At 42.2% G+C, this 26,044-nt stretch overlaps 1 protein-coding gene across 5 annotated transcripts in view; it reads right to left on the bottom strand.

The window, feature by feature from the left end:
• Nucleotides 1-428: 428 nt before the first annotated feature.
• Nucleotides 429-26,044, bottom strand: part of SLC1A2 (solute carrier family 1 member 2) — a 133,176-nt gene continuing 107,560 nt past the window's right edge. For all 5 annotated transcript variants that reach the window (XM_090262657.1, XM_090262691.1, XM_090262676.1 and 2 more), the window contains exons 7-11: nt 24,391-24,624; nt 19,459-19,653; nt 15,716-15,850; nt 4,838-5,069; nt 429-1,030 (exon numbers count right to left, since the gene is read on the bottom strand). In XM_090262657.1, the coding sequence (XP_090118783.1) occupies nt 959-1,030; nt 4,838-5,069; nt 15,716-15,850; nt 19,459-19,653; nt 24,391-24,624 (868 nt within the window). In that variant the 3' untranslated portion in view covers nt 429-958. The remainder of the gene's footprint in view (nt 1,031-4,837; nt 5,070-15,715; nt 15,851-19,458; nt 19,654-24,390; nt 24,625-26,044) is intronic.

The raw sequence follows: 26,044 nt of genomic DNA, 5'->3' as shown, positions 1-26,044 counted from the left end.
GGCCTTCTAGTTTACCGAGAATGTGACTGAAATAACTTGAGGATCAAAAATGTCTTTTTGTTAGAAAACCAAGCAAGAGTTTTATGAGTAAAACAGTGAAACAGAGATCAGAATAGTCTCTCTTGATTTCACTATGACAGATGAATGCAAATGAATTCGAATATTTGAATCTGGTTAAAATGTATGTTGACCATCTGCTCCCTTACTTTTGTCAATATATACAGTGGTTCTATGCAAATTACGTTCTAATCCATTATCAAATTTAGAGCAAAGTATGCAACATACTCTGAAATTTCAATAACAAATGTCCACAGACTAGGTAGGACAGAGCAGAGGCTTCATGGGTTCCATAACCATCTGTCTTTAAGAGTATGGGTCCCACTACAACTCTCTGAAACATTTAGCTAAAAAAGCACACAGAAGATAAATTGTCACAGTTCCCTAAGACAGGTACTTGCTTTTATCAACACATGGGCAAACTCTACAAGACACTGACGGAAAACTACTTCTAGAGGCTTCTAACAGAATCTCTTATGCATAACAAGGTGAAGCATGGAGAACACTTGAAGAAATAATGTTCATTATCCCAAGTCCCTGGAGTGTCCCACGCTGTTCTAGTTGTGACCCCTGGGAAAAGAGCATCCACGGTTTTGCATCTTGAGAGAAAAGGGAAGCTGGCAAGAATGTGTCTTCAATTCAAACTGATTTCTCCAGCAGCATCCATTCCGACAATAATACAAGTAAGAAAATTAGATGGTTATGAAGCATTATTTGGCAAAGACACAGCACCATGCCTATCACTGACTCACAACAAATCCTCTAAGCCTCGGCTAACAGATTAAGTAAACAGAAATATATGCGATTTTTTTTTTTCCTTTTGAAACAAAGCTTGTTTATATCCTCTTTTACCATAAGATACGCTGGGGATTTTATTCAGAACTTGCTGAGAGTCATATCCTTATTTTTCACGTTTCCAAGGTTCTTCCTCAACACTGCCGTCTGCTGACTTTCCGTTGGCTGCCAGAGTTACCTGAAAATAATTATCATCAACACCCGGCTTACAGGCCACAAACCAGAAAAGCACCCCGTGGGTCATGTGGAGGAGCACGAGATCCAGGTTCGACTACACGACTCCAATATTCGTTCTCCATGTGGTTCCTCACAAATGGATTTTGAGCTGGTCTTAGTTCTCAACACTGATTTACGAACATCAAAAAAATGCTTATTTGCCTTGGGGGATAGTACTGAGGAACTGGAGACACTTGGAAATTTGGGGAGACAACTTCTACTATGCTTTTAGGGTTGTGGGGATGTCTAACTACCCATAGACCCATCACACAACACTGCAGTCTTTAGCCAATAGTGCCCATGTGCTACTCCATACAACCACAGAGATAAAAACATCCCAAACTAAGCAGCTAGTTCAACTCATGCCTGTGAAAGGATCAGTTGCAAGGAGGCCAGGAGAATTTTATACATGTTCAATTTTAAAATCAGAAAGCATGATGGTCTGGATACCAAATAAGCTATGCAGGCTTTAAAAATTAAAATGGGGGAGTGAAGCCTGAGACCAGGGACATGGATATCTAAATTACCTCAGTGCAGACATTTAGTAATCAAATATAATCACTGGACTGTCTGTATGATGTGTTCCTGGCTCTAAGCAAACTGAACCTTTCACGAAATGGGAGGTTTTCCCCTCCACTTCTACATTGTTCCTAGCTTACCTTCCATCTCTGTCCTCAACGTCATGTGCAAACTTAAACCCACGACTGATATTCCACATAATGGAGAGACTGGATTTATGGAAGCATTAGAATATGGAGACACGACAAACGCAGCAATGTTTGAAAGAAATCTGACCTTCTTACCCAAGTGGAAGTGAAATGCATGCATTATGAATACACATAACATGCTGGGAACAGAAAATCAAGTGCCCCTCATGAACCAAGCAAATGAAAATAAGAACTAGTCATTCCCCCAATCCCAATAACCCGGTCCCCAGTTTTTTTTAGAAAGATCATGCAACAAGCAAAGACCACCTCACATGCAGTTACTACAATTAAAATTAAAAAGCTATTGTGTAACTTTCAAACTACCATCAATAATTTGAAAACAGAGAGACCAATGTGATATAACAATGCTCGAAGTGGTTAAAGTTTTGACCAGAGCTGCAGCAAATTTGTTTCCCCTTCAGTGAACTGTTAGGAGAGACTTCCAGAAAGGAACAAATTGTCTGTGTGGAGGAAGCTGCCCGTTCACTCTGACCTTGAATGTGCCTATTTGGCTGTCAGTGATGAACCAGATACATAGCTGTGCAAAATTATAAATCACAGTGTGGTGCCTTTGGAAAACCAGACAGCACTTGGGGGGACAGGGCTGTTCTTTTGGTTTTTGTAAAAATGCTGGATGCTGTGTTTCAAAAGTAGCTGGGAGAGCTGCTTTTTGGCTTCCTTTTCTGGCTGAGTTAAAGCAATCTGTGACTCCACTCCCTGATCCATTCCACCCCTCCTGCTCCAACCACCTGGGTAATAGAAAAGCAAAAATGGAGAGGGAACTGCCAGTAAGCACTGGTGTCTCCCACCCAGTTTTTAAAACAGTGAGACTGAGAAGGACCAGAAGGAAATTCAAAGGCATGAATAGATGTGATTCAGCTATTCTGGGAAAGTGTGCAAATTCATCTCCATACTTCTGGCTGCCTCCTCACATTAGTGTCAATTCAGTGTGTCGAGAGTGAGAAGAGTTGATTTGCTTCACCTAGCAAAGGCTAAGGACCAACTAGCCTTCACTGGGCTGAACCCAATCACTTCACTAAAGAAATGCAGACAGCCGAAAGAGTTATGAAAGCAATATGGCCATTTCACCTTTTCCATGACCCATTCAGTTTCGCCATTTGACCATCTAAATGCTAATTCACCAACTTTGCAGGTGGTTGGTTGGGTAGTCAAGTATGCAGAGAGACTAAGCCACTATCTCTAGGAAACTGTCCATCAAAAAAGGGTTACCTGAATTGAAGAATAGGGCCAAGATGCTAAAAGTCTCAAATCTCAAGATACCTTTGTGCCTATATACCTTCTTCTTCAAAACATGTCTTGTATAACATTGTTAAGCCTCTTGAGATGCTCTAGAAGAGTCACAACAGAGACAATTAACCACTAGGGTTGTTCTTCTATATAATTGCAAAATTTTAAAGTGCATGTGACTTTATTTTTTTTCATACCACTATGTTTCCTTGCATGGCAGTAATGTGGGATCAAGTCTTATTGCCACCACAAAATCATACATTCATTTTCCTGTTCTCCCATACCTAATTCGGGGCTTTGCAGATAATGGCCATTCAACAAACACTTGATGAATGATCAAAATATAGGTGGTCATAGGAATGAGATGGGGGTGCTCAACTGAAGCTCAAAAGGCACACAATAAATACTTAGTAAATATGACAGAGCATAAAGCTATTCCTTGGGAATGCTGATCATTTTTGACTCAAATTAACATTTTAATGGGAAATAATCCAGCACGCTTATTTAAATGCAAGAAATACTAACTTTCTAGAAGAATGGAGCATACTCTTTAGGTACATCTGAATTTCTAATAATTTAAATTATTTTCACTGAGTCAATGAATTTATGCAATTGCCTCTTGATGGGTGGGGGTCTCTCCCCAAAGGGGTCCCTCCCCAACTTATATCAGAGGCTTGGCTCACCCACACATGAACCTGATATAGAAGAATGAGAAAAAGGCTGTTGTTGATCCACTAGACTTCTGGACCTAAATTCCAGTCCAGTAAAGAGAATTTCTTCTATGTCATCCTCAGTTGCCTGGCAGAAGCCATCATGTATATTTAGAATGATCCAGAAATAACATAGAAAGAAATCAACTATTAAATGAGATCTTGTCAGCAGGACTCAAAAAGGTATCAAAAATCTGTGTTGTGTTCACATTGTTCTCAGATGTTGCCTGGAACCATTTCAGCAACCCAACTCCCAGTGTTGACTCTGCTCACCTGCTGGGTTTCTCCAAGTTTGCTTCACTCTGGTCATGACACTCTGTCTTTGACAATGTCAAGTTAGTTACAATGAAGGCTGGAAAGAGCCTATCAGGCTTGGTGACTCAGCACTCAACAACTTGGAAGAGTCCACAACATCCCTGCTTCAGGAACATGGGGCTTCCAGGCAGTGTGAAATGTAGTGGTTTTTTTTTTTGGTTTTATTTATTTTTTTTTTTTATTTTTTTTTTTTTTTAGAAGACATCTATGGATGATTGTCCTGAAGGATAGTTATCCTTTATTTAAAAATTTCCCCAGACTTGGAGCAAAGTGACTGCTAGATCAGAGCTCACATTCCTACAAAAAGTAATTAGGACAAAGATACCTGAACAGTTATGTGAGCACATTTTTGACTGATACATAATACACAGCAAAGAAAAATACTGGTTGCTAAAAAATCAAATGATTCTGGGTATTTCTCTTGGTGCTTCGCTTGATGAATAGAAAATCTGAAATCCAGCAAAACTCTAGAGACTGCAAATTCTTGGGCAAAATATTCAAGAAAATGAATCAAATTTGTGGAGCGGGTGGATGGGGGGATCAGAATGATCATTTTACATCATATGGATGAAAGAAGCAACTGATTGGCTCTTTCACTGTTAGACCTGTTGATTTCCAGTCATGTTAGACACAGAGTTAGATGATCTTGGACTCGCAGATGCTTGGGTTACATGATTTTTTAGAAAAACAAATGTGACAATAATACATGCAGGGTTTTGGTGTTCATTTTAAGATATTGAGCATGCACTATTATATACAGGTCTCGATATCCATGAATGGGAAAGGTACCTTGCACTCATCTACTATGACAGAGTTGTGTGCAGCATAGACGCATTGACTAGAGTTGCTTTCCCTGTGGTTCTTCATGTCATCATAAATGGACTGAGTCTTGGTCATTTCAATATCTTCATGTACTTGGTGCTGAGAGTCAATGGTATCCAGCTCAGACTTGGAGAGGTGATAGACAATCCCAGCCCCAAAAGAATCACCCACAACATTGACTGAAGTTCTCATCCTGTCCCTAGGGACAAAGAATAGAAATGTTTAGTGAGGAAGCAGAATACGATGGTGGTTGAAAGGTCAAGGTCTAGAGCCAGAGACCTAGGGTTGTTGATTTCTGGCTCTGCCTTTCCTTCTGCCTGATCTCGGGCAAGTTGCTTAACTTTGATTTCCCTGTTTGTCAGTTGGAGATAATATCATACTTCTCTCATAAGCTTGTCTGAAGATTAAATGATAAAATGTATATAAATTGCTTAGAAAATTGTCTGATAAAGGGTAAGCATCCAATAAACAATATCAAAGAAGAAGGAGGAGGGAAGGAATGATTAGAGGGAAATATGAGTCCAGATTTCAGAAATAGTTCCCAGACTCCAGGCACTCCTAGCTATGTCTGGCAATTCTTGATTTAAATTCTTCGTAAAAGACTCCACTTTGAAGATTACCTCCACTTATGTTATTTATGAATTCTACAGGGAAGAACAACCACCTGTGAATTCTAATAACAGAAAATTTATCTTTTTGTAACAATTAAAACTAACATTGCCTTTCCCCCTGCACCCCAGTCACCTCACAATGCACAGCCAACACCCTCGACCAACTGTTAAATTCTTAAGAGTGCTAAAGTCCTCAAGAGAAATGGTCTGAGTACCCATTCATTTCATGGCCTGGAAGAACCTGCATTATTGACAAGAAGAACAATCAAAGGTGGTGGTGGTGGTGATGATGATATGATGAGAATATGTATAGAAATGTACTTTCTAGATATTACCTTATTTGATTCTCACCACAACTCTATAAAAAGTACTGCCATCCACATTTAAGAGATGAAAACATTGAGGCCCAGAGAGATTAAGTATGTCCCCAAAGGTACACATCCCAGTAAAGTCATAGAACCAAATTTGAACACAGGTAGTGTAACTCCAGAATTCACTACATGCCACACAATACAAAGTACCTGGGAGCCATTAAGCTCTGATTTTTGCATCTAGCTCAGCCAATTACTAATGTGTGATCTGGGTAACTTCTCAACCACAATACCTATTTTATAGGATTTGGAGGAGATAAAACCAGTTTCTGTCCCAGAGTTGATACTTAGTATACGTTCCTTCCCTTTGGAGGATAACCATCACTCATACCCTATCCTGTGGGCAAAAGTACAAAATACTATCTTCAAGTGTCAATGATGTTTTCAGATTAATAAATTTGTTTCCGCTCAAATGTTAATACAAGTTTTTAAACTACTGTTTCCTAAACAACTGACTTTCTTTGATACCAAACCCTTACTCTCCTGAGCAACCACTGAATTAGTTTTTGAAATAGGATTTCTGAGTGAGCTTTCCCCAAATTCACTCACTGCTCACATCTCTTCCATACTGTAAGATCTTTTTGAATTTGAGAATAGTTGGGTAGAATCAAAGCATACTGATGTTTGGTTGACACCAAAATCAAGATAAAAAGGGCCCTGGATTTAGAACTAAAACTCTAATCCAGATATTTTGATTCTCTTACCTTGAGTAAATCACTTTTCACCTGAGCATGAAATATGGAATATGGCTAATCCCAACTTGGCATGATTTAAGTACTCATTAAAGATTGCAGAGGCACATAAGCATAAAAGTGGCTACGTGGAAATAAAAAGAGAACATAGATTCTATGCTTGTTGAGTTCTTTGTTAGTTCATTCATTCATTCATTCAACAGATGTGTAATGAGCATCTTGGTATATTCAGGGCATTATGCCAAGTGTCCAAGCAGTAAAGAACAAGCAAGGGCACTTTCCATGTTATCTTTTCCCTAAGAACCCAGACTCTCTTTGTTTGTCTGTATCCCCCACTACAGTGAGATAAATGTTCTAATAGGAATAAGGGCTGGGTGCTATGGGGTTTTGTAGGTAGGACATGTATCCATCCTTGGGCCCCAGGAAAGGCTTGAGTAGAAGTATCTTGAGTTAGGTTCTAAAGATAAGTCTGAGACAATGAATTAGAGAGAAGAGAAAAATAACACGTGAAATCTAGGAGGTAGGCACTTTCAGGAGTATACAGGTTAGCTAATGAATACAGTGAGAGGCAGAAAGTAAGAACTGACCAAATCATGTAAGGCCTTATCAGCCCAGTCCAGGAATTAGAACTTGATCCCAAGTGTAATGAGGAGCCACTGAAGACAAAGATCACACTTGTTCCATTATGAAGAATGGACTAAAGAAAGGCAAGGTAGAAAGAGCAAAATCCACTTAGTGAAGGGGTGGTGGATATGGAGCAAGATGAATCTGAGAGAGATTTAGGAGACAGAATTACAGGACTAGAGGCCTGATTGGTTATAGAGAACAAAAGATAAAAGAGTCAAAGATTTCCCTCAGGGTTCTGGTTTGGGCAGCCAGAGGAAAGTGCTACCGTATCTATGGGGTGTAACTGGTTGGAGTGGGAAAGAGTCTGTTGTCAGCCTGAACACAGCGAGTGTGAAGGCCTTGACCCAGCAGAAGGGAGATATCTCACAAGAGGTTGGGAGTATGGACTAAATGAAGATCAAGAGGGACATCTGAGCTGCAGGTAGCAAATCAGGAGTCAACACCTAGAGAGGCCATGGATGGATGTCACTGGAGTGTTTAGTTTAATCCTTGAAGAGGATGTAGAGAGAGAAGAGCATACAACACTTTAGGAATAAGAGTCAGCAAAGGTGAAAGGAAAGTAGAAATGTTTGGGAGAAGCATGTTTCAACAATAAGGGTGTGGTGGACAATGCCCAGTACTACCTAGAACTCAGGTAACATAAGAAAAAGAAGGGTCTCTTGGTTATAACAACCAAGAGGCCATCATTGACTGGCAAGGGCACTTTCAATACAGAGGTGGAGAGAGAGGTCTGCTTGCCACAGGCAGAAGCTTGAATAAGAGGCGAGGACGTGGAAACACTATGTATAATCAACTCAGTCAAGAAGATGACTGAGAAGGTGAAGCGAAGGAATGGTACCTGGGGGGAGACAGAAGGTAAAAGAATTTTTGGTTTGTTTCTGTGGCCACAAGGGGAATATCTGACCAACTCTGGGGAAGTCTGACTCTGGCCAAAAGCAGGATATGGGAGTTTATGGTTCACACGTGGAATATTTCTCCACAGGCAAATACTTTCACTTTCTCTCACAACCAGCTCTGACCATTTAGGAAACCCTGCGGGCCTCAGGAGCTTTTAGGCTACTTGATAGAAAGAATTTTAGAGTGTTGGATGCTAACCTTGGGTCTGGACACTGGGTGCCAGGACTGTGAGAAGGAGGCAAAGAGGAGAGCAGAATGTTTCATTGGATTGGACTCATTGCCAAGGACAGATTTTGGAGCCACCAGAAACAGTGGGGTTGCAGCTGTTTCACACCGAGGCAGTGGGTCTGGTTCCCTGGAAGAAAAGCCAAAGTGCTCTCTCTCTCTCTCCCTCTTATCTACCTCTTGATCTAAACTCTCCAGCAGGAAGATGATGGAATTGTCCAAAATTCCTGGTTCTCACAGAAGAACGGAACCGGAGAAGCAAGGTCACCCTGAATTCATCTGGTTCCTTCTATTGGGTTGAACCATATGAAATTGCCATAAGTCCCCAAATGTCAAATAGTGGCAATTTCATATGATTCAACTTAACATTCATAGCAATAAGCCATCATACCTGCCTCTCAGAATGCAGGGTGCCCAGTGTGGCAGAGGGGTCACCTGAAGTCCCAGACCTGAGAGGCTGGTACAATTCTGGGAATCCAAGGGCTAAAGGCACATGAGTTTGGGTAGGTAAGGGGAACCCAGGAAGCAGTGGCTGAGTGTGACTTTGAATTCAAGCCTGGATTGCCATCCTGACTCCAGCAGGGCAAGTTATGTAGCCTTTCCCACTCAGCTTTCTCATTTGTGAAATGTGGGAAGTCATACATCCACCTCCAAGCATGTTAAGAAGATAAAATTATTGCTGATATGTATTCAACGCTTGTTATCTGAGAGGTCGTCTGCCCAACTCTTCAGATAAAAGGCCTGACACAAGCAGTGTGTTCAACCCTGGCTGTTCATCACCATTGCTATTGTTGTTATTATTATTAGGAGTATCACTTCCTCTTTTTAAAAATAATTTATTTATTTGTTTGTTTATTTATTTATTTTTAGAGAGAGAGGAAAGGAGAAAGAGAGGGAGAGAAACATCACTGTGTGGTTGCCTCTCATTCGCGCCCTCATCTGGGGACTTGACGTGCAACCTAAACATGTGCCCTGACTGGGAATCGAACCAGCGACACTTGGTTCGCTGGCCGATACTCAATCCACTGAGCCACACCATCGCTTCCTCTTTTATTCCTCTACCAAGTCTTATACATTCCTCTACATTCTTTTTTTGCACCTAGTACATTCTGCTGTGACTTTTTACCACATCTGTCCTTGCTATTAGTCTCTAAACTCTTTTAGGTTTTGCTACGACGTTTTATCTCTTTATGATGTGGGCAGCCTGGGAGAAAAGGGGATAGGCAGGTTTGTGAGGGAGGTGGCATGAGGATAGATTGTTAGTTTAAGAGGGCAGATTAATGCTAGAAAAAGAAGTCGTTTTTGTTTAGCAAACATCAGTTGGATGTTTTGGTGGTAAAAAGTTAGGAGTCTGGGCAAGACCTACAAGGAGGCAGAGGGAGACACAGAGAACCAAGCTACCTTGCCTGTGAACATGAGAGAGGTGTCCTGAGAGCTGGGGAAAGACACAGAGGAGGAAGGCAAGGAGGCTCAGCAAGGTGGGAAGATGCTGAGGCTGGGACTAAGCCCATGCAGGGCAGGATTCCCAGGGTAGGGATTTTTTTTTTTTTTCCAAGAAAAGGAATGCCTACTATTAAACTTTTACTTCTGTGCTACCTAAAAGTATTAGCAATGATTACCTCAGAGGAATAAGACTTGAGATTGTAGGGGTGGAAAAATTGTCCCTCATTCCCTTTTAGGTTCTTTGGCCATTTTAATAGCTAAATGAACATAAGACAGATAAACAGGAAAAAAAAAAAAAAACAAATTTAAGTCTGTACATGTGGGAACCCCATAAAAATATGAGACTCCCAGCAGTCAGGTAGCTGAGGCTCATACACCATCCTGAGCTAAGGAGAAGGGGTGGAGGTGGGGGGTCTGGGGCTTCAAAGAGAAGGACGATGATTCATAGGAAGATGAGAAGAGCAGATGTTTGGTAAACAGATGTTTGCCCTGCCATGCAGATAAGTTATCTCTGGTAATAGCTCTCTTCCTAGTACAGGCCACCTTTCTAAATTCTTTTAGGCAGTTAAAGGGAAATGGAAAAAGTTTCCTGAGTCTCCTAGGTCTTTATTGCCTTCAGCTCAAAATAATCCACATGTCAATTGAAACATGTTGGGGTGGCCTATTATGCTCCCTTTCAACATCCAACTGTAGGTGAAGGGAGATATTTTTCTTTTTCCTCTTATAACTTTCCAGACTTTGCCCCTCCCCTTGTCTTTCCACGAGCACATAGTTCTCTTGTGATACATTAAGAATGACTTTGCTGTGCAGAACAGCCCCAGCCCCCTGATCTGCAATTATACGGCATTGAAGGGAGTGGAGGGAAGGGATGAACAGAAAAGGGTCACATTCCGTGCTGAGGTTGACATAGACTGGAGATGAGGTAAGATGTAGGAAAGAATTCAGTGGAAGAGGGAAATCAAAGCAAACATCTTCAACATAAGCCTTTGGAATCTTCAGAGATATGGTGAATTTAGGAATAGGCTTTTCTTTTCCACCAGATGCAGAGTAAGGATTAAATCAGTTGTGCATGTTTGTACATGTGTGTGTCTTAAATAAAAAAATGAGAACTCAAATTGGCAGACCTGAAATCCTCCCCCCCACCTCCGCCAAGTAACAACAGCCTGACCATTTGGGTTTGAATTCCAGTTTAGTCATTCAATATCCCCCGAACCGGGATAGGTTACTTCTCTCTGAGCCTCAGTTTCCTCAACTGTAAAATGGGCATAATACTATTAGCTGCCTCATAACTTGCTGCGACTTTCAAACATGTCCATATAAAGTGCTTCGAACAATGTCTAACCCTTAAGGAGCACTCATTAAATATTAGTTATTCATATCGCAAGTCCCTTCCATCAATTTTCATTGTACGGATGGATGCATGAACCATCAACTCTGGCAACTGGTGCTCAAAAAAGTATAGAGATGCTCAACTCTGCACGGTCAAGAACTCCTGCTCCCCCTTCCCCATTTCTAGGCCATTGCTTCTGGAAGTGATGTTCCCTGGACTGCATCATCAGCATCACCTGGGAACCTGTTAGAAATGCCAACTCTTGGTCCCCACCCCCACCCTTCTGAATCTCCAGAGTTTGGTCCATGTTCAAGTTTGAGAATCATTGCTCTATTTCCTCCAGGGAGGGATGCTCATGGGGGAGCTTCTAAGTACCCCCTGCAGAGTGGGGGTTACTTCAGACTTCCTTTTAAGTGCCATTTCAACTAAATCCAAACTAGAAAATGTGTCCTCAGAAATCATCTCACCAGCAGTCTCGTGTGTTAAATAGACCAACAATCCACTTGGCTTTCACTTTATTTTGGCTTTTCTTTTCCCACCTGTGGTCAGACCCGGGTATTTATTACTTCTCCCTGGTACTGGCTCCCAGTTTTCACTCCATCTTATTTCCTCAGAGTGAGAGGGGTTTCAGAAAGGGCTCTCAAAAATATCTGTAAAGGATTCCTGACACAAATTGCTTCCTGGACTCTGGGGACAATTCTAGTTTTACCAGCCCTATCCATCCAGTGTCCTAGGACTCTGGCACCTTTCAGGGCCCAGACTCTTGGTTTTCACCATGACATTTACAGAGGAGCCAGCCTGTGCTTTGGAAAGTGTCCGGGGCTTGGCGGACAGTAAAGAGGCTGGCTGGTCTCCAGCAGCTGGCAAACAGTGTGGCATATTAAATGTCACCGCAGGCTTTGTTTGGTTTTAAGTTGAAAAATTGCTAGTTATGAAAGCTTACAAATCTTGCCTAGAGGAAAAAACATCCCACTCTACCCTGGAAATGACCAGCCTCCCTCTGTATCCCTATCTCAAATCATCCCCCTGCCCCACTCACATACTACCAGGCACCCAAGAGCCATGGAGTCCACAACCAAGACTGTTTCCAGAACCCCTTTTGCTGGTGGGAAAGAATGTGGCACCATTACTAATTCAAAGCAGATCTGACCTAGCTACAGATCCCTATGCACATTTTCCCAGGATCCTCTACCCTCCCTTTCTCTTCTCTTCTTAAAATGAACATTCATGCTTATTTGTATACAAACATCAGTCACCTGCAGAATCTTAGTCCAGGTCTTACAACTAGAAGGGCACTCAAGGACACCAGGTCTAGACTCTGCTTTCAAGCTTGTAAGTTATTGTTCTCATTGTACAAATGATGTGGTTGAGGTCCAGAGTGTAAGCAACCTGTCCGAAGTCCTACAGAGAATAAGTGTAGAGCTCAGACCCAAGGCACCTGCCTCTTCACCTCCCTTCCCTTAATCACCAGAGATCGGACCTCAGAACCCCATTTGCTCCTTCCCTTCCAGCCCAGCTCGGGATGGAGCTTTCTAATATACGGTGTCATCAATATAGTCAATCCTAATGCATCATCATTTTGTTGTTGTTATTCAGCCAACTCCCTTCTGCTAGCACGTTTCAGCCCCGGAGTTAGGACACCACGCTCTCTCTGCAAGTGTGAGCATGCAAGCGCCTATGTGGGGTGATCAGGGAGGCCCGGCCCTTCCATCCCATTTGCTAACATTTAGGTCAGAAGTAGGCAGGGTCTTGGATGTTTCACGATCTGAGTCTCATCCAACAAGCAAGGGAAGGGAATGACTGCCAAGAAGACCAGTCCACAATGGCTGACCTCCTGGGCCCAGATGACTTGAGTTCTAAGAGTGGCTGAGACCTTGAGTGTACTCTGTTAGTCCCCACTTAGGATTTTTGTTTTGTTTTGTTTTAATCCTGGGAGAAGGAAAAAAAAAAAAAAAAACAGATCAAACAAAAATCCTCTGGGTAGCATGTAGAACCAGAGGTGACACTAACAGGTCTGTCTTTGCCAACCCTTCCAACTCTGGACCTCTCTGCTCCAACTTCCCACGGTTAGACCTGCTTGGTGCTAACTAGGAAGCAGTACCGGCTGGCATGAAGGCCTCTAACCTGGCCACACAAGCTTTCCTGTGCCCGGGGCAAGAAACTTGACCCTTCTAAAGGCTCTTCAGGAATTAATTGTTAACAGACGTGAAGAACACTAAAGTACCCACAAACATCAGCTCCTTTTCTTCATTCTGAGTAATATTTGTGCATTCTTCTCCACTCAAAGGCACTTGCATTATAATGGGGGGGGGGCAGCCTTTATAATAATAATTTTTAAGAGCTGAATCTGAAAGTGAATTTTGGGCCTCTGAAACAAGCCTAAGAAAAGACTAGGCAATATGGTCACAGCAGCGAGGGACACTTGCTGACAACACAGGCTTGAGAGGCTCAACAGGCAAAGAGGCAGAGGACTCAGTAAGCAAAAGTCAAAGGAGAAGTAGACGGGATTTCAATAGCTTCTTCTGTCTTTCTTCTTGTGTAGAAAGGCCCCTGGTTATCATGCAGCAATTCTGTGGTTAACTTCAGCATGTAGTTATTGAGCTCGTACCATGTGTCCTCAAACAATTGCCAATGTCTTTGCTTTCCTTTTGTCTTCCTTCTCAATCAAATCCTACCCCATTACTTTGTTTTCTTCATCCTATTCTCCCACCATCCTTCCAAGCATACCCCACCGTCACATCCGGGCTGCCCCATGGCGGCCTTGTCTGCAGAGGTCATGAGAAAGGTTAAACATTGGGGTCAGCACAAGCCCCCTGCCACCACCACTACCCACCTGAGAGAGATGAGCAGAGCTCCTTACCTTCCCACTAAAGCCATTTCCAGAGGATTTCTCTGGGGACAACAGAACAAGTCAGGAAGATTCATGACGTTCCTTACAGCCCTCCTGAGTTAAGGACATTATATCCAGGGAGTCCCTTCTCATTTTAACCTAAACCTCAATGGCAGGCAAGTTGTAAGAGACCAGGCTATCTTCTAGCCTTCCCCGATGTCCTTCTTCCCTTCAGCCACGTGCATGGTTCTCTCTTTGGAAGGGTAAATATAGAGGGAAGGAACTTATTTTAGCCTTGGGGAAACTCAAGTCCATAAAATGTGGCTTCAGGTTCTTAAAAATCTGTGCCAATCTATGTCAGGAATACTGCCACTGGCAAATGAAACAGTTTTTAAAATGTGTGGGTACTTTGGCCATGGACCCCTTTCCCAGCACTTGTCACTCTGTGCCTCTGACATTGAAGTCAGTGGTACCCCGCAGGCCCTGTCATGTAGCTCCGAGACTGGATGGGAGGCATCGGTGTGCATCTCACAGAACATCAGAGCCTGAGTGCATCCTTAGCAGGGATCGATGCCAACCTCCATACCGGGGACTATCTGGCGAGACTGGCTAGTCTAGGAGAATTGTCCTTCCCCGGGAAAGGCAGCTGGGCTATGTATACACAGTCAAGTTCAGGCGTCTCTGCATGATGAAGGCTGTACATCTTGCCTCACCTTGTGCCACTCGCTGCCTCACACTTTGTGCTCCAACGATACTGAACCACTCATTGGCCCCCACAACGTTGCCTCACTATCTCTGCGTAGGCTGGTCTTGACTGGGGTGTTCTGTTTTCCCTTCTACCTCTGTATACCTGGATAACTTCTACCTACCCGTTATGATTCAGCTCAGCTATCACTGCCTTTAGAAGCTTAAGCATGGTCATAATTATGAATGCAGTGGCCATCAAAACCAAGCAGACCTAGGGTCAAATTTCCGTTCATTTTCAAGTCACAGTACTTCTCTAAACTTCAGTTTCCTCCTCCATAAAATGGGAGTAAACACATTAAACCTCCAGGAGTCGTCAGAGGAAGATGTAAAGTATGGAAAGCACTCAGTATAATATAGCTGGCACATAGTGAACACTCAAATTCAGCAGCCATTCTCATTGGTTCCTGACTTCCTCTCTCAACCCTCCCATCCTAGACAGGGATGGAACCTCTCTGTATCATTACCCTTTTATGTGTGTGCTATCTGTTAATCTGTTCTATTGAACAGTAATTTACACACAACACATGTACCCATTTTAAATGCATGGTTCGATAAGTTTTGACCAATGTAGACACCTATGCACACCCGTGCATACAGAACACTTCTGTTACTCTTCAAGATTTCCTTGGGCTACTTCCCCGTTAATCCTCATGCCTCCACCCCTGGCCTCAGGCAACCACTGGTCTCTTTCAATTGCTAGAGATTTTATTGCCTTTCATAGAGCTTCATATAATGGAATCATACAGTATATACTCCTTTATGTTTTATTCACTCAACATAATGATTTGAGATCCTTTGCATGCATCACTAGTTGGTTCCTTATTGCTAAGCTTCTAAACTTATATTATAATTTATCTGGTTTCTCTACTCAACTGTGAGGCCCTCAAAGATTCTACCATTTTCTTCTTTGGTTCCCAAACAGGCACCCAGTAAATGTTGGTGGAAAGGTGGGAGGGAGGAAGTGGGGGAGTTGCAATGAGGCCTGGCTGAGATCTTGGCTGCAACCTTGCTTCTTGTCCGCCCCTGGAGGCAGCACTCACGTCCCTGGCAGAACCCATCTGCAAGCACTTACAGCAGCCAGTCCACAGCCACCAGCAAGCTGATGTCCTCCGTCGGCAGGCCCACGGCTGTCAGAATGAGGAGCATGGTGACTAGCCCGGCACTCGGGATACTGGCTGCACCGACGCTCGCCAACGTGGCTGTGAGGCTGTGAGAACAGAGAAGGTCAGGTCATGGGAAGAGAAAATGGCCTTGGCAAAACCATCTCTGGCAATTTTAAGCTTTCATGTTCCCAGCAGTCATAAATTCCCTTTTCCTTCCCAAGAAATGGAGAACCAAGACCCAGGAAATTAGGATCTATTAGGATTCTGCTTAACTATGGTGAAAACTTATAAATTCATGGATTAGAGTCTTACCCTCATCTTGATATTCAAGTAACCTAGTATATCACAGGGCTCAAATAAAGTAAGTGGGGCTCTAAAAGCAGGTCAGGAAATAATAAAGAAGAAAAACAAATTTCCCTCAATGCTCCCATGGGAGTTTACGCCTTTATGCCTCTGTGAGCACCAGAGACTTTTGGACATGCCAATGTTAACATGAGAACTCAGAATAGCAAGTATCCAGACCCAACTGAGTGGACATCAGGGGAACAAATCAACAGATTCCAAATGACATTAAGCTTCAGATGGTTGGACGTTTCATCATGGACTGGAAAATCCATTATTCAGACAGGGTGCCAAGAAATGATATGAAAGAACAGGAGGTTTTCTTTTTGAAGCATCTCATCATTTTCATTCCAAGCAATACCAAGACCACACCCAGAACCATTTTGAAGTTATCTCTGGAAGTGGGTTTCACCTAAGATTCATGCTCCCTGTGGAAACACTACGGGCCTCTGTGGTCTAGCAAAGGGCAGTGACTTTTTCTCTTCCTTTATAGATGCCATTTATAAAAGCTGTCATTTCCAAATGGAAGGAGGCTTCTGAAAATACAGATTCCCATCTTGCTTTTGTGGGTGCTGGAAAGAAAAGATGGGCTGCTTTCTTTGCAGTAATATAATTCTAGAGTTTCTAGAATAGCTCCTCCAGTTCCAAATGAAGAATCAGGTTCCTAAACTGATGTAATCAAAGTCCAGACCATCAGGGTGACTAAGTGCTGAATCCTGGGTTCTCTCAGTTGGGAGGGATCTGAATTTATCCAATCTCATCTATGAGGAAAGGAAGACCCCAGGACATTTTGCAGGTTGCTTTGTTTTTCCATATTGACCTCCTTCCACACTTAGGCCTGTTACAGTAAAGCCAGTACCCCTAGGTGGGATCTCCAGAACCTATCTGTGCTCTTCCCCTGCCCCACAAATATGGAGCTGGTTTCAGGGTTTAGAGAACTCGTTTCCTTGGATCCATGTAGGTCACCAGAAGTAGCAGTGTGCTGCGATTATCATTGAAGGGTCTGGAGTTGAATGACCTGGGTTCAAATCCCAGGGCTGCCACTTATTACCCACATGACTTTGGACAACTTAACCTCTTTGTGTTTAGATTTCCTTATCTGTGAAAAGGGAGATAATAATGGGGACCTTAGAAACTAATAAATAAAAAGCACTTAGAAGTGGACAGGTGCATTGCACCCCCCCCCCCCCCAGTAAAAGTTAGTATTCTTATCAGAAAATCTCCACAAGGGTGATGCTGCTTTGCAATGAAAACTTTCCTAGAGCCCCAAGGGGTGGAAGGTGGGAATCCTCAGCCATTTGCCTGACATGGATAGAGCACCAGGGAAGGGGAACTTCCCAAGTTCCAACGCTCTTGGCCTCAACCATTTTATTTACAACACCAGTTGCTTCTGTTATGAGTCATTCTTACACATCCCTTTGCACTATGGCCACATTGTCTGGTTACCTCTTGGTGTGTGTGGCAAATCCTATAAAGACCATGCTTCCTGGCAGTTGGTTCCCCCTCTGTTCCTCCACCTCCATCATGTCCTCTTGGGCTGAATGTCTGTGTAATTCTAAGTCCTGCAGAGGCTCCCTGAGAGTGGTCTCCCCTCCATCCCTTTCTCCTTTGCTGCTTTCCCTGTCCTTCGTCCCCCTGGCTCACTTCTCTAGGGCTGGTTCTTGGATGCTGTGCAAGATACTGCACACACATTAGCAGAACCTCAGGTTAGCTCTGTACGGTTCATATGGTAGTAGCTGTTTTCCATGAAGAAATCATGGATTGGGTGGGTGGAGAAAAGTAGGGTCACACAGCTTGAACATGGTCAGCTGGGATTTGAACACTTGTCTACTTGGTTCCAGTGCTATGCTATTCCTGATGTACTTCGATCCCTTCCCACATTAAAAATTCTGAGTTAATGAATCCCAACCACTCAGTCACTGGTCCATTCTCCCATCTCTACGTTCCCATCTAATGGTGTGAACTTGATGGGCAGTGTGGTTGCCTTCGAGGCCAAGAATTCAGGGACTGAAAATCATCTTTGCTTGAGTTTTAAAGGAAGGAAGGCTGGCAGTCTAACATGCAGTCTGTTAGGACATGATTTAGAAGGCTTGATACTCTGACCTGAAGCATGTTTTCCCTCACTATGTCACTGCCATATTCTTCTTTCTATATTTCACTTAGTTATCGATAACAGTAATAATACTAGTAGCTGACATCTACTGACAGGCAACTATGTGCCAGGCACAATGCTCTCAATCCTCTCTTGTCCTCATTATACAGATGAAGAAACTGAGGGTCCTCTATAGTACTGCTATGAAATGAGTTGTATCCCCTTAAATTCATTTGCTGAAGCTCCACTCTCCAATGTGATGGGCTTTGGGGAGGTAATCAGTTCATGACGGTAGAGCCCTTATGATGCAATTAGTGCCCTTATGAAAGGAAACTTAAGGGAGCCAGTTGTCTTCATGCATATATCAGGGACAGGTCACGTGAGCAAACAGCAAGAAGCAGGTTACATGCAAACCAGGAAAAGAGTATTCATCAGGAGCTGAATCTGCCAGCATCTTGATCCTGGGTTTCCCAGACCCCAGAACTATGAGAAATAAATGTCTGTTGTTTAGCCATCCAGTCTATGGTATTTTATTATAGCAGCCTGAGCTGACAAAGACAAGTACATACCTCATAGGGCAGTTGTGACAATTAGATAAATTAATATAGGCAAGTAGGTATGATCTTTAGGTTTATGAGAAGCCATGTGTTTTTAACGACCTCTTGGGAAAGAGTTCTTTCTGAATTTTTAAAATGATGAATACATATGGTAAAAAAAAAAAAAAAAAGCTTTAGAAAAACAGAAATATTTGCTATTTATTTTTAATAAAATGTTTTATGTTGTATTGTGGAATCTCTTCCTTCCAGTATGTCGTCATTTCATCCATCACCCCCCTGGAATGCTGAAGGGAGCATATGTTAATGAAACAAAAACTGGATCCAGAGTCAGATAACATTGGCCTCAGATACAGCCCTGCAGGCTCATCACTAACAATGTAGCCCTCGACCAACCCTTGAAGCCTGCGCTTCCTCACCTATTAAATGAGCATAGAAACAGCTGCCTTGCAACATCACAGGGTTGTTAAAATTCACATACTATCAAGTTCCCAAAGCAGCTTCCTATGTGCCACACCAACAGAAGGAATTGGTAGGATCCTGCTTCCCTCCCGTCACAATCTTTTCCCTTTGAGACTGCCAGTAATTCCTCTTCCCTGTTATTTCCTTCATCCTTCTTCTGCCAGGAGAACTGAAATTCGAGCGGCCCCTGTCAAAGGGAGTTAGTGTGGAAGAGGATAAGGTAAAAGGTCGTTTCAGGGCCTCATTGCCCCCACCCCCTCACCTCACAGTCACAATCTGGCCTCCATCCAGGACAACACCATTCATCTGAGCAATGAAGATGGCAGCCACCGCTTCATAAAGGGCTGTTCCGTCCATGTTAATGGTTGCTCCAACTGGGAGGACAAATCTGGTCACACGCTTATCAATCCCCAGATTTTCTTCCAGGCAACGGAAGGTAACAGGCAAAGTTCCAGCACTAAGGAACAGAGAGAAGGAGGGAGGGGGAGAGGAGGTGGGGGGAGAGGGAGGAGAGCAGTTAGTTCCACCGTAGAGAATCAGAACAAAGAAACTGGAATGCTAGCACCAAGTTTTTGTCCTTCTGTTTCAGTTGAGGAATGTGACATGCAAAAAAAGCAGTGTCTGGAGGAAAATTAAAAACAGTAATTTGGAGGTTCAAATTCAATCTCAAGATGTTAATAGGCAGAAAAATATTTTTGGTGGTTCTGATTTTTGACATCTACTCAGAGCTTCAAGTTCTCTTTTTCCTTTGGTTTGATATTGAAGCCCATCTAATTGCCCATATTAATTGGGATGCAAGAAAAAAAATGGCTCAGAAGAGAATCAGCTGTCAACAGTGAAATGGAATGAGGAATTTTTGAATGACCCATAATTTGGTGTTAGAAACACTGGTTCCAAGAAGATGACTACATGGGTTGCGTCAATCCCTGGGAATTGCCCTGAGCTGGGCCTACTAATTTTGAGAACACTGGACTAACACGTTTAGCACCATTCAGCCTAAACCCAAGCTTCTAACAATCCACTGGAGACCCTTACAGAAGGTCCAATTCCCTGATAAATGGCCAACTCTACAGTTTCTCCAATGATATAGAGCAGAAAAGCATGTGCTTTGTAGCCAATCAAAGATCCAACAAGGTGTGACTTCAGTCCCACTCCTCCCAGGCATGGGATGGGGATTCAGTGACCACATGACCCAGCCTTTAAGGTCCGAACAGTTGGCATGTTCATGTGTCCTCTAAAATAGGAGACTTGTAGGGATAAGGTTTGCTGAAGGCCAGAATATTATTTCCACGTGGGTAGAGGTATATGGGAGGAGAGTGGGATTGGCTTCAAAGTTTAAGCAACTAGGAAAGTAATGCCAAACACACAAACCACCATGGGAGTGCTATGTGGCCTATTCTCTTATTTTGTTTTTTCTTTTTTTCCTATGCAAATCTCCAAAGCAGAAAGCACTTGTTTCTGTCCCACATTTACAGCCTTAGTCATAGTTCTTCCTTCTACTAATCAGAATTAGGGCTCCAGCCAAGCTGGACAGACACCTACTGATGTCTTGGTTTTTCAGAGAATGGGAGAGGGCCACCACCTTCTGAGAAGCTGCATGAAATTCAGATTCCAGGGCCTACTTAGAACCAAGGAATTGGAAGCTCTACAATTAGGGTCACCTAAGTCTGCATCTGATCAATCTACTGATCCACAAGCTACGGATAACAATCTAGGCAAGTCAGAGTCATCTGACTGGAACATTCTTTGTGATTTCAGCTTAGAGGTCTGTCTCAGGCCCCCTGTTTGGTCTTAGGTAGGGAGAAGAAATGAATGTTTGGAGGCCTCTCATTACTAAGATCTACTAAGCCCAGGGAGAGATCCTGGGGTATGACTTCATTCATATATGGGGATGCCAGCATACCTGGCTTGCTGTCCTTGCTATTGTAATGAGAAGTTAGGGTCCCTTTATTTCTCTCATCCCTGTGCTTTCCCCATCTAAGGATTGCCAGGACACCATGACTGGTCTGAAATGGCAGCTCAGCTATGGTTGGCAGCGGGATTCTCAAAGGCATGAATCTATGGACACTTCTGGGAAGTCTAGAAAATGTTAATTAGTATTATTGCATTCATTTTCCCAAAAGGAATCCTTAGATAATTAAACAGATTAGGAAAAATAATTAATATAGCATGAAAATATTCTCAATTTCTGTATTGGACAGGCTGTGTCTTAAAAATCCATGTATAGCCAACCAATGCAAACTGAGATTTGAGCATTTTAACTCTTACTAGTCCTTCCCACATTCTGACATTGGATTTTTGGCTCCTTCCTAAATGACCATATGTCAGTCTTCAAATGTTGCTAATAATAACTAACAGATACTTGAGATATTTTTCGCCCAGATTAGTTTCAACAGCATGAAGTTGGAGGGAAGCAGAGAGGTGTGTCCCAAGCCAGTCCCTCTCCATCCACCCCCATGACACCAGCCTCTGTGCCCACTGAGAAAAGGAAGCCAACCCCTCTCCACAGACCCACTCAGGCCCAAGGAGGTGAGAGGGTATTTAGCTGTCTGTCCTGCGGCTTTGTATTCCCACCTCTCTGACCTTGATGGCTAAGATAATTCTTACTACTGGATTCCTATCACATTGACTTTTTTAGAAGTTTCTTTTGTCTCAGAAAGCCCACATCCACATTTTAACTGAAGATTAAAACCACATTGGTTTCTTTCTTTCTTTCTTTTTTCTTTTTTTCCAAATGATATACATGGTAAGGAGGAAAAATGAATCTAACATTTGTGTGGTTTTGGCCAAATAACCCAGTCATTTGTCTCATTTACCTTGTCTTATAAAGGTACTGGAATAATTGTCTAGTTATTCAAAGAAAGGATAATAACAATATTTTTGAAATAGTTTAAAGATCAAAACCATACATGTTTTAGAACAAAATATAAAGTAATATTTTATAACCTTTTGTGGTGATGTTCCTGAGCAAATACTAAATACTAAAGGAAAATACTGACAGCTATAACAACGTACAAATTAAAAACTACTATTGGGAAAAAGTACCGTAAATTTTTAAGACACATGTAGAGAGGGACTTCGCTTGCAACATCTGACACATGAGTTAATATTCTGATACATGAAGAAAGTTGAAAACCAATCAAGAAATGATGAATACCCCAACAGGAAATTAAGATCACAAACAGTATGCGGAGTTGGGGAGGAGAGGGCAGGATGCTTAATAAGAACACAAAATGATGTTTCCTCTCAATCATAATCAAAGAAATTCAAGTTCAATGAGATCACTTTTCACAATAAGACTGGAAAGAATTAAAGTAACTGATAACAGCCAGTGCCAGTGAGTAGGTGGTGAAAGGCAATGTCTCACACCCATGTAGAGGGACTTAAACTAATACGTTTTCCTGAATAGCAATCTGGTGATATGTTTTTAAAAAGCAATGTGCTTACCATTAGACTCAGAAATTCTACTTCCAGAAAGTTATCCTGAGGGGGTCATCAGACAGCCTTGCAGAGATGTATTTACAAGGCTGCTTGTCACAGTCCTGTTTAACAGATTTGCCTTAAGAGTACATCATGAGGTGGGGATGGGGACTGTACTGTGTACATACAGAGTACTGTTATGCAGTTTTTAAAACAGTGGAAAGCTCTCTACTGATAGATATAACTTTTATGGTATGTTGACCAGTGAAATATAGCAGCTTACCCTATTTATAGTAAGAACTGTAAAAATGTGTAACTTGTAAACATTAACTAAAAGGTTGCCCACTACCAATTATCCCTGGGACGTGGAATCACTGCTGGTGTTCATTATCTTCTTCAAAACTTCATTCACTGTCTGAACTTTTTCACAATGAGTAATAAATACCACGTGCTCATAACCAGAAAACAAAAATAAAACTAAACATCATTGTTTTTATGTTTGAAGAGGAAAAAAAAAGATTTACTTTTTCTACAAAGACAGAGGATCTTTATGGATAGAGATACTTAGCCATAAGAAATGTACAGCCCCCCTCCCCCAAAAAAGCAGATTTTGGAGTGGTTCCCTTCACCTTAGGAAACTGAATGCAGACTCTAGATCCCCAGGATTATATATATTTCAGATGTTTTCTGAAACCCCACATCCGACTGGTCCTGAATTCTCATTGATTTGCAAGATGGAAATATAATTTGGCTTCCCTGACAGTCACCACCATTTGCCTGTTAAGTCACTTAAGGAAAACCTGACTGCCAGTCTAATCGCCTTGAGACAGCAGTCTCCCTGTGTCATGCAGCGGCCACCTCACTGGCAGTGCACAGTCACAGGCTCTGCAACAAAGACCTGCCGGCTTGCGCCTCCAGAGATAACACTGAGCTATGGGTTTGCTTGCCTCCCTGCCACTTGCCGTATGACCTCAGTCTTACTCTGTGACCCAAGGAAATACAAACAACTATTGCAGTCTGAAAGAATGAACTGCCAGGCATTTCTTATGTACTTGTTCTTGTTTGCTTGTTTTGCGAAATTCAATCCAAGATGATATTTTAAAACCTTGTTTTCTCTGAGTATCTCTGGAGTCCTCATTGGTTTCTAAGGTGCTTGAACTAGGTGATGGAAAGGGAACTCTCACTCGAGATCAAGTCAAATCAATGGCGGCCTGATTTTTTTAAAATCGGTGGGGCATGATGGCCCGTTAAGAGGTTCACGCAGAGGCCAAACACTTAACTGATTTCTGGTTTGTTTGAAAAAACCTCACCAACATACCATTTACCCTATAAAAGCTTGTTCTCCTATTTTTGAAAAATTACTCCAAAAGACTGATATTTGGGGATAGCATTTTTCAAATCACAGGTGGGAGAACTTCTTAAATAGAATCACATCCTGTTATACTCTTTTGGAAAACAGTAAAAGCTAATAACTAAATGCTACACAGGGCAAAGTGGGCATGTAGATTAAGAACATGCATTCATCTGAGAAATTTAATGTGAGGTCATATTTCCCACACAGTTGCCTTCCAGCAAAAATGCTCATCAGAAAGCTCAGAAGTTTCTAGAAGGAGCCCAAAATACAAAGTGTTCACCTTTTTCAAAAATATTTTAATAAGATATAAAAAGTGTCCTCACTGAACTTTGTGATGGGGAGGTTTTTGAAAACAAGACAGTGGCCAAGAGGGTACAACAGTGAGCAGAGAGACAGAAAGGTGATTTCTGCATTCTCTACCTGGAAGCGGTGCCCAGGGCAGTGATCCAAGCTTGGAATATGCCAGCAAAAAAGGAGAAAGGGTTTTTCCTGGTCACCAGAAAATAAATCAAGGGGAGAAAGATGCCCCCATGGATGATGAGGCCCACAATCACAGTGACCATGTACATCCCCAGTTGCCGGGCAACCACTTCTAAGTCCTTGATGGCGATGATCTTCCCACAGATTAAACAGGCGATACCCAGGGGAGAGTACCTGGAAAACATGAAAGAGAAAAAACACTGAAGAAATTTGTTCAGAGTTTTGCTGGAAGAGGGCCATGAGATTCAGTGGATGTTACATATGACTTCAGATTAACTGCATTACCTGAAATCTGGTCCATGAATTTGATGGCTTCTGCTCTGATTAAAAAAAAAAAAAAAAAAAAAAAATCCAAAGGCAACCTTGGTTGCTCAGGTGATTTTTAGGAATAGCAGAGACAAGCTTTACCATCTCTTAGGTAAGCACCAAACTTAAAGTTGAGAGACCCACAGGTTATAGCTTTGAGAATCTTGTTTGATTTGCCTTTCTACAACTCCTTCCTTGAAAATTGGGAGCAGCCCTGACCAGTGTAGCTCAGTCTGTTGGACATTATCCTACAAAGTGAAGGGTCACCAATTTGATACCTGGTCAGGGCACATGCTTGGGTTGCAGGTTCAATTCCTTGTCAGGGCACATTAGAGAGGAAACTGTTTGATGTTTCTGTCTTTCTCTTCCCCATCCCCCTCAAAATAAATAAATAAAAACTTTTTAAAAAGAAATAAAATTGGGAACAAATCTTCAGTTTCTCAGAAACATCATTAGCATTTCGAGAGACTATAAACTGGTGTTTGTAGATCTGCTTTGTTTTTGCCTTGGAAGATAGAAAATATATTTAAGAGAGAGAACATGAAACAAAAAAGCCATCTGAGCCAAACAATACATTTAGAGAAATGTGGTTTTATCACTTCTAAGTCTGAAGGTATGTCTTTCCATACTTACTGTAACAATAATGCTGGCTCTCTAAGGGAGCACTCCACACATGTTGCCTCATTTAATTCTTACCACAATCCTGACATCTAGGTATCATTATTTCTAGTTGGCAAACAAAGACATTGAAGTTGGACAAAGTTAAAACACTGGCCCAAGAGCATGAAAGCGGAAAGTTAATATGAGAACAACTCCATGACTACGTTTTTCCCCACCAGGCCAAACCACTTCCCTTTAATGAGCAATCACAGTTCTCTGTAGATAAGCAGACGATTTACCCTGCACCAACTTATGCTACATAAACTTATTTTAATTTCTGTGTTACTATTATTTTATAGAGCGCTTGGTAACAATTTACTGTTTCCTCCCTCTTGAGCAAGCTAACCACGTTCTCACTCATCTTGAGTGTGTTTTTTACATTATTGGCAATATCCCTTTTTTTTATTGCCCAATCTGGTGGTGTTGGAGCTTAACTTGTTCAGCCTGCAACACTATCTGATTGAAATGAATATGTTCACGGGAAGCCGGATAGCTTATTAAGACTTATGAGAGAAAAATGTGAGGAAAATGAAATCCTGGGGCAAGGCTTTCCACCAGACTAAGGGAGTCAGGAATGGAAGTGGGCGCCTATGCTAGATTTGGTAGGGGTTCTTTTTGTTTGTTTGGT

Source organism: Furipterus horrens, unplaced genomic scaffold (assembly GCF_987537825.1).
Source record: "Furipterus horrens unplaced genomic scaffold, mFurHor1.1.pri manual_scaffold_2, whole genome shotgun sequence".
Taxonomy (NCBI): Eukaryota; Metazoa; Chordata; class Mammalia; order Chiroptera; family Furipteridae; genus Furipterus; species Furipterus horrens.
This window is presented reverse-complemented; position numbering and strand designations above follow the sequence as displayed.